A 12,236-nucleotide genomic window follows, 5' to 3' on the forward strand; every position below is an offset into this window, starting at 1 on the left:
GCATTAAGTAGATTCACATTGTTGTACAATACATTGACAATATTTTAAAATCAACATTCATTGGCTGTATATAATATTAAATTTTGTCTTGATTCCCTTCAAAATTTTTTATTTCCCTAAATGTATATACAGAGGACCTATTTAGTTAGTGCCATCATTATATTGAGATAGAACAGTGAAGAAGATAGATGTGGTTTCTCTCTTCTTAGAACTTACTGTAAGCAAACAGAACTCTTGGTGGTGAGTGTGATATAGGTGTGAACATAAGCTACTGTCAGTCAGACCACATCCCAGGGAGCTGATTTACTCGGGAGGGGGTATTGAGGGAGGCCTTTTTTGAGGAAGTGCCGTTGAAACGGAGAACTTGAATGATACATAAGATCCTTTTATATTTTGAGTAAGATAAAGAGTAGAAGACAGGATTTGAGGCACCAGGGTCGGCACTGAGGAATTACACGTGGCAAAAGCAAGGACTACAAGAAGCTGAGAGCAGAGCCAGCAGGATCAGGGTGAAGAAGACAAGGCCAGGGGCAGGTCCTGCAGGAGCTCCTCTGAGTGGTGGTAAGGGTGTCAGATTTTGCCCAAGGCAAATATAAAGCCACCAAAGAGTTAAGCAGACAAATGACCCAGTTGATGACTGAAGATCACTTTTGTTGCTTATGGTGAATGGAAGAGTGTAGGGCTTATTGTGGATGGAAGAGACAGGACCTGATAATGAACTTAAATGTGGGGAGAGGGAGGGAAAAGAGGAATCAAGCAAAACTCCTAGGTTTCTGGACTAAAAAAATAATTTGCTGGGAGAGAGAAGGCTGGAGGAAAAGTAGTTGGGGCATGCAGCCTTGGACACACTCAGAGGCGTTTGTGGGGTACCTGAGAGAGGGCGCCCCCTAGACATGGATGGAGATCCACCCATGGATGGAGATCCAAGGGGGAAATCTGGGCTTGTACGTGGTACCTGACCCAACAACTAAATAGCACGTTGCCTGTCACACTTGATCTTTTTATAAAATCATTTTCATGTGCATTTGGTCTCTCATAGTTGCAAGAATAAATTCTGTTACTGCAGTTAACAGATGGTTTCTCTTCTAATGCTGACCAGCACTTAAAAAAAACATAAACATTTAGTTTATTGCCTTGAACTTCACCTTCAGTATGTAAACACCATTTCCTATCAAAGCAAACACAGAGACTGCCAATGTTTTTTAATTGCGTATGTAAAAATTTTAGGTCTGAATGCAATCCAAGCTCCCTCATTATACAAATAGGGCCAGTGTGGTTGGGTTTCACAAGGTTACATAGCAGGGCAGCTGTAGAACTAGTCCTAGAAATCTGGATTCTGTAGTTATTAGAAAGTCTCACTTCACTGCTCTGACTGCTGCCCCTCCATTGAAGAGCTGCTGGCTTTAGACTTCCTCATGCCTGAGATTTGTTTCTTAGGGAACATGTAACAGCAACTATCTTATTTGGTCTTAGAACCCTAAGGGAATGTGTTATTTAGAAAATATATTTTGATGATAAGAAATAGCCAAAGAGATCTAGGAGTGTAGCTCAGGGATAGGGATCTAGTCTGGCAGATGGGAGACCCTGGGTTCAATTCTTCAGCAACACCAAAAGGGAAAAAAAATAGAGAAGGAAAACTTGGATTTCTTATGAATGCGTTTTAGAACTTTTTATGGTCGTGTACTCTTTAGCTCCCTAATGAACAAAATCACTCTCTTACTATGCATGTAAGTGAAATTTATAGGCAATTTCAGGAGCTTCATAGACTTCAAATTAAAGAACTCATGTTAAGCTGGTGTGGTGGCACACACCTGTAACCCTAGTACTTGGGAGGCTGAGATACGAGGGTTACAGGTGGGAGGCCAGCACATGGTAACTTGGCAAGACCCTGTTTCAAACTAAATAAAAGGGCTCAGGGTATAGCTCAGAGGTAGAATGCCCCAGATTCATTCCAAGTACCACCTAAATAAAGAGAAAATAGAGAGAGGGAGAGGGAGAGGGAGGGAGGGAGAGAGAGAGAGAGAGAAGAAGAAGAAGAAGAAGAAGAAGAAGAAGAAGAAGAAGAAGAAGAAGAAGAAGAAGAAGAAGAAGAAGAAGAAGAAGAAGAAGAAGAAGAAGAAGAAGGAGGAGGAGGAGGAGGAGGAGGAGAAGAAGAAGGAGAAGAAGAAGGAGGGAGGAGGAGGAGGAGGAGAGAGGGAGGAGGGGAGGGAGGGGGGAGGGAGGGGAGAAGGAACTTCTGTTACATAATCTGGCCTACTCTCAAGGATATATGAACTAGTTTTTCTAGAATGAACCTTAAGAATTTCCTCATTCTCTTGAAGGAGTACCCATAAATATTAAGGGATCAGTAGTAGTTCAATTAACTTTGCAAGTGCCTTTCAGGCAGGTCCTATCTGCTGATCCATTAGTCACCACTGACTAGCATCCACCTCAGTGACATTTTCTCTGAAGTTTTAGATGGTGGTTGGATGGCACTAAATTAGAGTGTCAATTCTATGAATTTTCAGTACAGATGTTATAGCCTCTTAACATTCTTGAAATTAACAGGCTTATTAGACTTTGTTTGAGTCCTGACTATAAAGAAAGGGCTAACTTAAAGTTAGGGCAAAGGGAAGCCCATTCTTAAAAATGTGTATTGGTGCATTGTAGTTATACATCTTAATGGGGTACAAGATGGTGGAGACATACATGCATACTTCACCCAATTAGCCCTTACCCACTTCCCACTCCATTCCCTGCCCCTCCCTCCTTCTCATGTTTGGCTTAGAGAATGACATTGATTTGTTTGCTAAAGTACATCATATGCATTAGAGAATTTCCCTCTTTTCCCCTCCCATTCCCTCAGTTAGGCTGCCTTATTTGCTCATCTATAGTATCTCTTTCTTTGCCTAGAGTTCCTTTTATGACCCATTTTCTCCCTAGCTTCCACATATTAGGAAGAGCATCCAATTACTTATTTTTTGTGACTGTGACTAATCTCAATTAGCATAATGTCCTCTAGTTCTATCCATTATGGAAGCCTATCTCTAATGTTTCTAAATAAAACCAAGAGGAAGAGATACAAACCACCCATGTTTTCTTTCAACCCCTCCAAAGTCAGGAAACACATGTAAGAATTATAATAGAGCCTCTGAAAGAAGGAGGCCTTCACCCCAGGTGTCTCTTTGGTTGTGGTGCATTAGAGGTGGAAACTTCACCTCCCTCCAGCACCCATCTCAAGCTGACTATCCAAGGTACACAACCTCTTCAATTCCTATAGTGCTGGGAAATTGCTACCAGGCTCTGGACCCTTGCTCAAGATGAGTTTTAAGCTGACTAAGATAACCTGCATTTCTTTGCTCACAAGTTCCTTTAAATTTCTTTTATGGAGCTTCTGGTCACAAATTGGAACCTTTTTTTTTTTTTGGTACAAACATTTTTCATATCCACTGTCTATAATTTTATAACTTGTGTGTTCTCTTTCCTTCCTTCTTCCTAGAAGGAAAGCCTCAGGAGGGCAGGGATCTTCTTAATCTCCTTCACAACTGTAGGCCTACTTTCCAAGGTAGAGCAGTGCTGGCTGCTGGCAGATGTGCTATAACCCTGTGAAAGGCTGAGCTCAAAACAGAGGGGCCCTGCTGGTTTCAGTTACAGCTTATGGCAGCACACTGAGGTTTTTACTAAAAGATGGCCCGTGCCAGCTAAGAGCGCCTCCTCATGGTTCCCTCCACCTTAGACCTTTCTGCTTACCCAGAACCCCCCACTTCTGACCACCTTTGGCTCAGGCAGTTGCTGATGCAGTTTCTCCTTACTTGCTTCATCTGTATTCTGAGGTGAGCAACAGTGTCGGTTCATAGGCTTACTTTGAAAATGAAATTATTTACTATAGGTAATATCTTAGGAACCATTCTAAGATCTATGCGCTCAATAAATTTGGGTAAGTGATTTTATACTGTTACCATCTAATCATTACATTTTATTAAGCAAATTTCTTTTCTGCTTTCTCAAAATGTAAAAAATAGGTCATCTCTCAGGAATATTTTTGTCATTTAAAGTATTCACATTAAATGATTTTTTTAAAAGATATGTTGTTAAGAAACACATGTTGACTCTGCATCAGTTGCTTACAGTTCCTCTACTTGGTGCATTTCTGTAACATTATCCTCCATATCATACTCTTCCTCACATATTTTCTGAAGGAAAAAGTTAATAAGGATATTACCTTTTATTATAAAATCAGAAGAAACTACCCAGCACGAATGATTTTAACTTATAAGGTTATTTGCATGAACTTCAAAAATTATCTCATATAGAAGTTAATTATATATTTCTGTGTGTCTTTTTCCACATGATAAGTCCATAAACATCAGCTTCAGAGTTTTTGTCAGGAAGAATTAGTTTTAGTTCAGCTGTAAGAATAGGGTGGTGAGTGTAAAGAGCAAATAGAAAACTTTCAATTATATTCCACACCCTTCATTACTGACAGTAATCCTGGGTGGAGAGGGAAACTACAAAGGAAGTTAAAACATAATTGGCATATGACCTGAATCTGTCTTCTTGTCTTTGGTTATTGCAAAAATGTTAACAATAAATACTATTTATAGTATCCTAATAGTCTAAAATTTGTTTTATTTTCTAGCTAGCCCTCTATTCTTCTATTTTTATTTATTTTTTTAATTAATTTATTTTTTAAATTGGTGCATTGTAGTCATATATCAATCACATTGGAGTACAAGACTTGAGAGGATATACAAGCACACATCATCCAATTAGCCCTCCTCCAGCCCCCATCCCATTCCCTCCCCCTCCCTCCATCCCACACTTCTTTGGTGATTTACTTTGATACATTTGTTTATGTACCTCCTGCGTTTTAAAGAGGCTCCGTCCTCCAGTATTACATACCCTCTGATTGGTCACATTAGTTGCTTCACTATAGGGCCCTTTCTATAGCTCAACCTCTTCCTGTTGCCCTTTTCCTCCTAGTTATTGCTGATTAAGAGAAGCGTCTGATTTATATTTTCTGCGATATTTCTCTGTGCATGCTGCGTTGCAAGTACCAATCCCACTCTTGATGGGGTCCCAGTAGTGGTCTGGCTACTCAATGGACTGATCCAGACCTCGCTGGCTCAAGCAGCGGCCTTGCCTCATGGGAGGCCCCAGTTCTGGTCTCGCTGGCCCCTGAACCGGTCTAACCCCTAAGCTGGCTTTGGTCCCGGCCTTGGAGGCCGCAGGAGTGAACTTGCCTCACGCCAGGCTCCGATGCTGGCCATTGGCCCCTGCACCAGTCTAACCCCTTGGCAGGATTCCAATCCCGGCCTCGGAGGCCCCAGCACCGGCCTAGCCTCATGGCAGGCTCCAATGCCGGCCTCGCTGGCCCCAGCACCGGCCTAACCCCTCGGCAGGCTCTTATCCTGGCCTCGGAGGCCCCAGTACCGGCCTTGCCTCACGGCAGGCTCCGATGCCGGCCTCACTGGCCCCAGCAGCGGCCTAACCCCTCGGCAGGCTCGATCCCGGCCTCGGAAACCCCAGCACTGGTCATGCCTCACGGCAGGCTCCGATGCCGGCCTCGCTGGCCCCAGCACCGGCCTAACCCCTCGGCAGGCTCTTATCCTGGCCTCAGAGGCCCCAGTACCGGCCTTGCCTCAAGGCTGGCTCCGATGCCGGCCTCACTGGCCCCAGCACCGGCCTAACCCCTCGGCAGGCTCTTATCCTGGCCTCGGAGGCCCCAGTACCGGCCTTGCCTCAAGGCAGGCTCCGATGCCGGCCTCACTGGCCCCAGCACTGGCCTAACGCCTTGGCAGGCTCCGATCCCGGCCTCGGAGGCCCCAGCACTGGTCATGCCTCAAGGCAGGCTCCGCTGCCGGCCTCGCTGGCCCCAGCACCGGCCTAACCCCTCGGCAGGCTCTTATCCTGGCCTCGGAGGCCCCAGTACCGGCCTTGCCTCACGGCAGGCTCCGATGCCGGCCTCGCTGGCCCCAGCACTGGCCTAACCCCTCGGCAGGCTCTTATCCTGGCCTCGAGGCCCCTGTACCGGCCTTGCCTCAAGGCAGGCTCCGATGCCGGCCTCACTGGCCCCAGCAGCGGCCTAACTCCTCGGCAGGCTCCGATCCCTGCCTCGGAGGCCCCAGCACTGGTCATGCCTCAAGGCAGGCTCCGATGCCAGCCTCGCTGGCCCCAGCACCGGCCTAACCCCTCGGCAGGCTCTTATCCTGGCCTCGGAGGCCCCAGTACCGGCCTTGCCTCATGGCAGGCTCTGATGCCAGCCTCGCTGGCCCCAGCACCGGCCTAACCCCTCAGCAGGCTCCGGTCCCATCCTCGGGGGCCCCAACACTGGCCTTGCCTCACGGCAAGCTCCGATGGCGGCCTCGCTGGCCCCAGCACCGGCCTAACCCCTCAGCAAGTTCCGGACCCGACCTCGGAGGCCTTAGCACAAGCCTTGCCTCATGGCAGGCTCCAATGCCAGCCTCGCTGGCCCCAGCATCGGTCTAACCCCTCTGCAGGTTCCAATCCCGGCCACGGAGGCCTCAGTAGTGGCCTTGCCTCACAGCAAGCTCCGATGTCGGCCACTGGCCTCGGCGCCCGCCTAACCCCTCAGCAGGTTCCGATCACTGTCTCTGTGGTTATTATTTGAAAGGTTCCAGGTGTAATGTATCAGATCTCTGCCTCCCCTGAGTATTGGCCACTGGCATTGCCACTGCCTCCACCGTTTCAAATCCTTCCCAGGCTCTTTTTCCACTCTGAATGTTGTCCAGTGTTCCTAAGCATGCGTGATGGTAGCATTCGACATTTGGTGTAATTTCTCCAAAAAAATAAAGTTGGTAAGATCCGGTTTCTGCTTCTCCTGAATACAAGTCTCCACCACCATCGCGGAGAACTCTTTCAACACCGCATTTCTCCTTGGTCTCCGCTAAACTCTCTCCTTATATGTGATGTCTGAGATTCTTAACAATATAGAGAAATAGCAGTCCTCTTTCACGGCAAATTTTTCCATAAGTTCCAGTGCATTTAGATAAGTTTTGTCTGCATCTCCAGTGTCCTGGCATCCATAACGGCTTTCTTACCTCCTCTCCGATATTTTTCTTTATCTTTTTCTGTTCTGGGCCTGGTTTCTCCAGGGGTCTGGCGTGCTACGCGCAGTTCGGCCGGGACCCAGAGTCCCGCGACCTGGGCCCCAGCTGGCGTGCCCTGCGCTTGACCCCCGCCCAGAACCCAGCGTCTTACTGGGCCCGGTTTCTCCAGGGGCCTATTCTTCTATTTTTAAAAGGCATTTAGAAGAAGAAAAAGCAAACCTGGAAAGGATCTTAAAGAACAGATGGCAGCAGATGAGGTGTCCTAATAGCAGTAGATGAGGTGTCTGAGACCTTTCTCATTTGTTTTCTAGTGCACCATGTGGATGATAGGTTTGTTCATGAAGAAACTTGTCTAAATGAGTTGTCCTTTTTTTCCAGGAAGTTACAAGCTTGGAAAATTGGGTTCTTTTGTTGGTGATGTGACTTAAAATTTAAGTGTCAACTCTTACAAAAAGCCTCACTATAGGATTGATGAGTAGAAAGGATCTCTCAGGTCATATCGACGGATGGATACTGCTGGAAAATGACAGAGAACAAAGCAATGTAGTACTTTCAAAAGTGCAAGGTGTTTGGCTTGGAAGATGTGTGGAGTGGAACAAAACCCCAAATGCCATAAAACGAAAAATTGTGAATAAAAGAATAAAAACAAATTTGGCTAGTCTTTATAGCAAATTCTGATTTTTTTTTTTTTTTTTTTTTTTTTTTTTTGCGGGTCTGGGGATGGAAACCAGGGACATTCAATCTTGGAGCTACACCCCCTGCCCTATTTTTTATTCTTTATTTGAAACCAGGTCTTCACTGAGTTGCAAAGGGCCTCACTAAGTAGCTGAAGCTGTCCGCGAACCACTATCCTCCAGTCTCAGCCTCCCGAATGCTGGGATTACAAGCGTGCGCCACCATGCCTGGCTAAATTCTGATATTTTAATAGTCTATCAGTGTTGTTTGTCATGATGATGTTGTTTGCAGAACATAACTTTGCTGTGCGGTGTGGTAGCAATAGCATCTGGTATTTAATAGATACAACCTGACTTCTAAGAGCTGTGAAGGGATAAGGGGGTGGTGGTTCGGAGTCTTTCACAAATAGAATCTTCTTTCTTCTGCTTTCTAGATTTTCACCTGATGGAAGACTAATTGTGTCATGTAGTGAAGATAAAACTATTAAAATTTGGGATACCACAAATAAGCAGTGTGTTAATAACTTCTCGGATTCTATAGGGTAAGTTCATTCTCTTGTAAAAATTTTTTTCTATGGGTCAGTTTGCTAAGGAGACATTTTATTGTAATTTAAATAAATGATGGTAAAGACATTGAAATATTAGGTTATCTTATTCTTTTTTCCAGATTTGCGAATTTTGTGGACTTTAACCCTAATGGTACATGCATAGCTTCAGCAGGTTCTGATCACACTGTAAAAATCTGGGATATAAGAGTGAACAAATTACTCCAGCATTATCAAGGTAACAATTCACTTAACAGAAACATTCAACTATTGAATGCCTGCCCTGGGAAGGACCCACCCTCCTTGGTGTGGTTTGGCCCTCTATATTTCAGGTCGCGGGCTTTTTTTTTGACCTAGCTAGTAAGCAGTATGGTTAGCCCCCATCAAAAACAGAAGCAGGGAGTAGGGGAGGTAAAGGGACCTTAAAAATGATGTCAGGTTTGCGTGTGGTGGTGCACACCTGTAATCTCAGGATTTGGGAGGCTGAAACATGAGGCTCACAGGCTTGAGGCTTGCTTTAATAACTTAGACCTTCAGTGACATAGCGAGACCCTGTTTCAAAATAAAAAAGGACTGGGGGTAGGGCTCAGAGGAAGAATGCCCCTGGGTGTAATCCCAACACCCCCAAAAAATTATGTTAGGGCTGCAAAACACTAAAAAAAAAAAAAAAAGTTAGGAGGAAATTTTTATACTTGTTACCTGTATATATGAGAAGTCAGGGATAGAAACTGACTCTGCAATCTAAATCACAGGAATTATGTGAGGCCAAAGAGAGGTTATAACTAGCAGAAATAATCTTCCCACTGTGCCTATATATTAAAACTAAAAGAGAGTTGGTTTTCTTGGTTTATGTTGAATTTGTGTTAAATCTACATTGTTATTACACATGAGTACATTAGTAGCTATCACTCAGTGTTTACTATGCAGCAGACATCCTCAGAATATTCCTAAAATGTATCATTATCTTCTCCATTATTTTAAAAAGGTAATCCAAGTTTAAAGAGGATGACTTGCTCAAATAGTTGACTGAAGTCTTTCTGTTGACAAAATGCATGGAAGGACAGACTTCTGATCCCTGTATATACTGCCTCCTACTGGAAGGATGGTGTCCAGAGATGCATTTTCAAACACCAAGGCAGGACTGTGCTGGTCACATACATCTCCATGCTCTTCACCCCTTTACCTCAAGACCCTAACTAATTATTAAGTTTAACGAGAGGCTAGGTTGTATACCTTATGTGAGCTGTTAGTAATCAACTATTATTTATGTAGTAATATAATCAACAACTTTATAGTGTGGTCAATAAGACTATTGTTGTATGAGTCTAATTTTTAAAGTTATTCTTTGATTAACTGGAAGTTTAATGCTGTATAATGCCAAAATATCTAACTGTTTTCGTGAGCTACAAAAAATGTTGGCGTTACGTGGGAGGCTGAGACAAGGAGGATCCCAGAATTGAGGCCAGTGTGTGGTAACTTAGCAAGACCCTGTTTCAGAATAAAAAGTAATTAGGGCTGAGAGTGTAGCCTGGAGGTAGAATGCCCTGGGCTCAATTCTCAGTATCAAGATAAAAATATTTTTTGATGTTATTGGAGGCAGTACCTCTAATTGATTCTTGTTTTCAAACTAAAATTGAAATTATTAAGGTAAAAGATCATCCTCAGAATTATTAATTGTAATAGTTATTCTCTGAAAAAAATTATATGTATTGGGTTATAAAGAAAGTCAATTCTATTAAAATGTAGTTATAAAATATTAAAGATTATGTGATATAGTAAGGAAATGTTGTTCTGAAATTTTTATATTGTTCTCTACAAATTAGTTCACAGCTGTGGAGTCAATTGTTTATCATTCCATCCTTCGGGCAACTATCTCATTACTGCCTCTTCAGATGGGACTCTTAAGATTCTGGATCTCTTAGAAGGAAGACTCATATATACACTTCAAGGACATACGGTATTTAGGCTGAGATTTTTTGCTTCTTAAGTAATATGTAAGATTACTTAATATGTAATAAGTAAGATCTATTTTATTATATGCCTCTATTATTTTTCTAGGTATAGCACACAATGCTGCTGAAACAAAAGTTTTCTTCTTCTGGTACTTTCAGGACTATGTTTCTGTGTTTTGGAAGCAGCTCTTAAAGGTGCTATTTAATGCAGTGCTTATCAAAATCAATGACTTTTAGTGGCCCTTAAGTTAAGTACTACAGTCTTCAGAGTATGTGGTGTGGACTGGCTGGCTAAAGGTAGACCTTTCCTCTCATGGGGAGGCTGCCTCTCCGGCTTCACCTCTCAGCCCCTCAAACCTTCCTGCATTCTGACTGGGAGTTTAGAAAGAGAATGTGGTCGGTGAGTTCACTGATTGAATTGGTGAGTTTAGACTGAAATTCAGCAGACGTGACCTGACACCTTCTCCTCTCCTGCCTTACATGTGAGCCCAGCTCACTGAGTTCCTCTGATACTTTGGGGAGGGACTTGCCTTACCCAGGCAGTCCAATCCCATTCATTTGGAGCGTTCATTGGTTCTAGAAAGCCCATTGGCCTTACAGATAAACTGTGTTCTCTTTCTGTAAGCTTTAATTAGTAAAAAAAAAAAAAAAAAAAAAAAAAAAAAAAGGTATTTTTGGCTCTTATATGCCTTATCTTTGCCTTAATCTTAATGCTCAGTTGGTATATAAAATATTCTTCCTTTGTGGGTAAATACTCAAACTTCTCTGAATTTTTTATAGCACATCTTTTTTTTTTTTTAGATGTGCTAGGCACTTCCTTTTAACCAAGTATAAACTATTAGTATCTAGAAATAGAATGTGTTAGGAGAGAAGGGCCCTCACTACCCTCAGCCATACCCCTGCCTCCGTCCTGCTTCATCATCTGGGGTGTGGCAATCAGGGTGCAGCAGGAGCTGGCTGGTTGGCTCAGATATGTGCCCGCAGACAGCCAGTGAAAGTGGGCAAGAACCGAGATAGCCATGAAAGAAGCAAGATATCTTAAGAGATCAACTATTTTAGGAGAAAACATTGTAAGAGAAGATGGAATCTTTCGTAGTCTGGAGGTGAAGGTGTTCACGAAGCTGTAATCACCAAAGTCTGTGGGATGACCTACTCGAAAAACACAAAATGTTTTTCCTCAAACCTTTTCTTGTGTAGATTAAGAACACATTAAAAATAAACAGAATATATGAATTTTTTAGATGAGAATTAATCCCTCTTGACTGAGAAATTGGCCTAGAAGCTCTGCATCTTGTGACTGTGCCCAACGCGGTATGGTCCAACGGCATGGTAATTGCCCACTGGCAAATTCTCCTTAGCTCATACCTAGTCAACCACAGTTGCTTCCTCACTGGGCTGAAACCATTCCTTCTCACTGCAGTTCACCATCTTCACAGCTATGATACTGATGTTCGTTCATAGCAGCACTCCTCCTCTCTGTCAGCTCACTGTTCCTGACTTCAGAAGGGAGAGCTCAGCGAAGCCTGTTAGTCAGGGATGGCCTTTGTAGTCTTGTTACCATCACCTACATACTCACCATTCAATTCCTGCTAGTAACTGGCTGGTAAAATACAGAATAGAATGGCCAAAAATCTTAATAGACATTCTTATCCACTTACACATGGGCAAACTTGTCTTTAAAAGATATGAAGTTTAAGCCAGGCATGGTGACACACACTTGTAATCCCAGCGCTTGAAAGGCTGAGACAGGAGGATCGCACAGGTTCAACGCCAGCCTCAGCTACTCAGTGAGGCTCTCAGCAACTTAGTGAGACCCTATTTCCAAATAAATTATAAAAAATAGGGCTGGGGTGTAGCCTGGAGGTAGAAAGCCCCTGGGTTCCACCCCCAAGGACCACACACACAAAAAAAACATGAAGTTTATTTCTTTATGAATTTTTAGTGCTCCTTTTTTAAATGTTTAGTGTCATTTACTTGTGTTTTTAATATAAATGGGTTGTTTTTTTAATTATCTTT

The 12,236-nt window shown here is 43.4% G+C and overlaps 1 protein-coding gene across 1 annotated transcript in view; it reads left to right on the top strand.

Moving 5' to 3' along the window:
- The window catches only part of POC1B (POC1 centriolar protein B), a gene marked incomplete at its 3' end in the record, with an annotated part of 92,448 nt that overhangs the window by 35,448 nt on the left and 44,764 nt on the right, over nucleotides 1-12,236 (top strand). Inside the window, exons 4-6 of the mRNA XM_080705780.1 lie at nucleotides 8,158-8,265; nucleotides 8,391-8,506; nucleotides 10,092-10,225. Coding sequence (XP_080561906.1) covers nucleotides 8,158-8,265; nucleotides 8,391-8,506; nucleotides 10,092-10,225 — 358 coding nt within the window. The remainder of the gene's footprint in view (nucleotides 1-8,157; nucleotides 8,266-8,390; nucleotides 8,507-10,091; nucleotides 10,226-12,236) is intronic.

This window comes from Muscardinus avellanarius, assembly GCF_963383645.1.
Source record: "Muscardinus avellanarius genome assembly, chromosome: 11".
NCBI classification, from domain to species: domain Eukaryota; kingdom Metazoa; phylum Chordata; class Mammalia; order Rodentia; family Gliridae; genus Muscardinus; species Muscardinus avellanarius.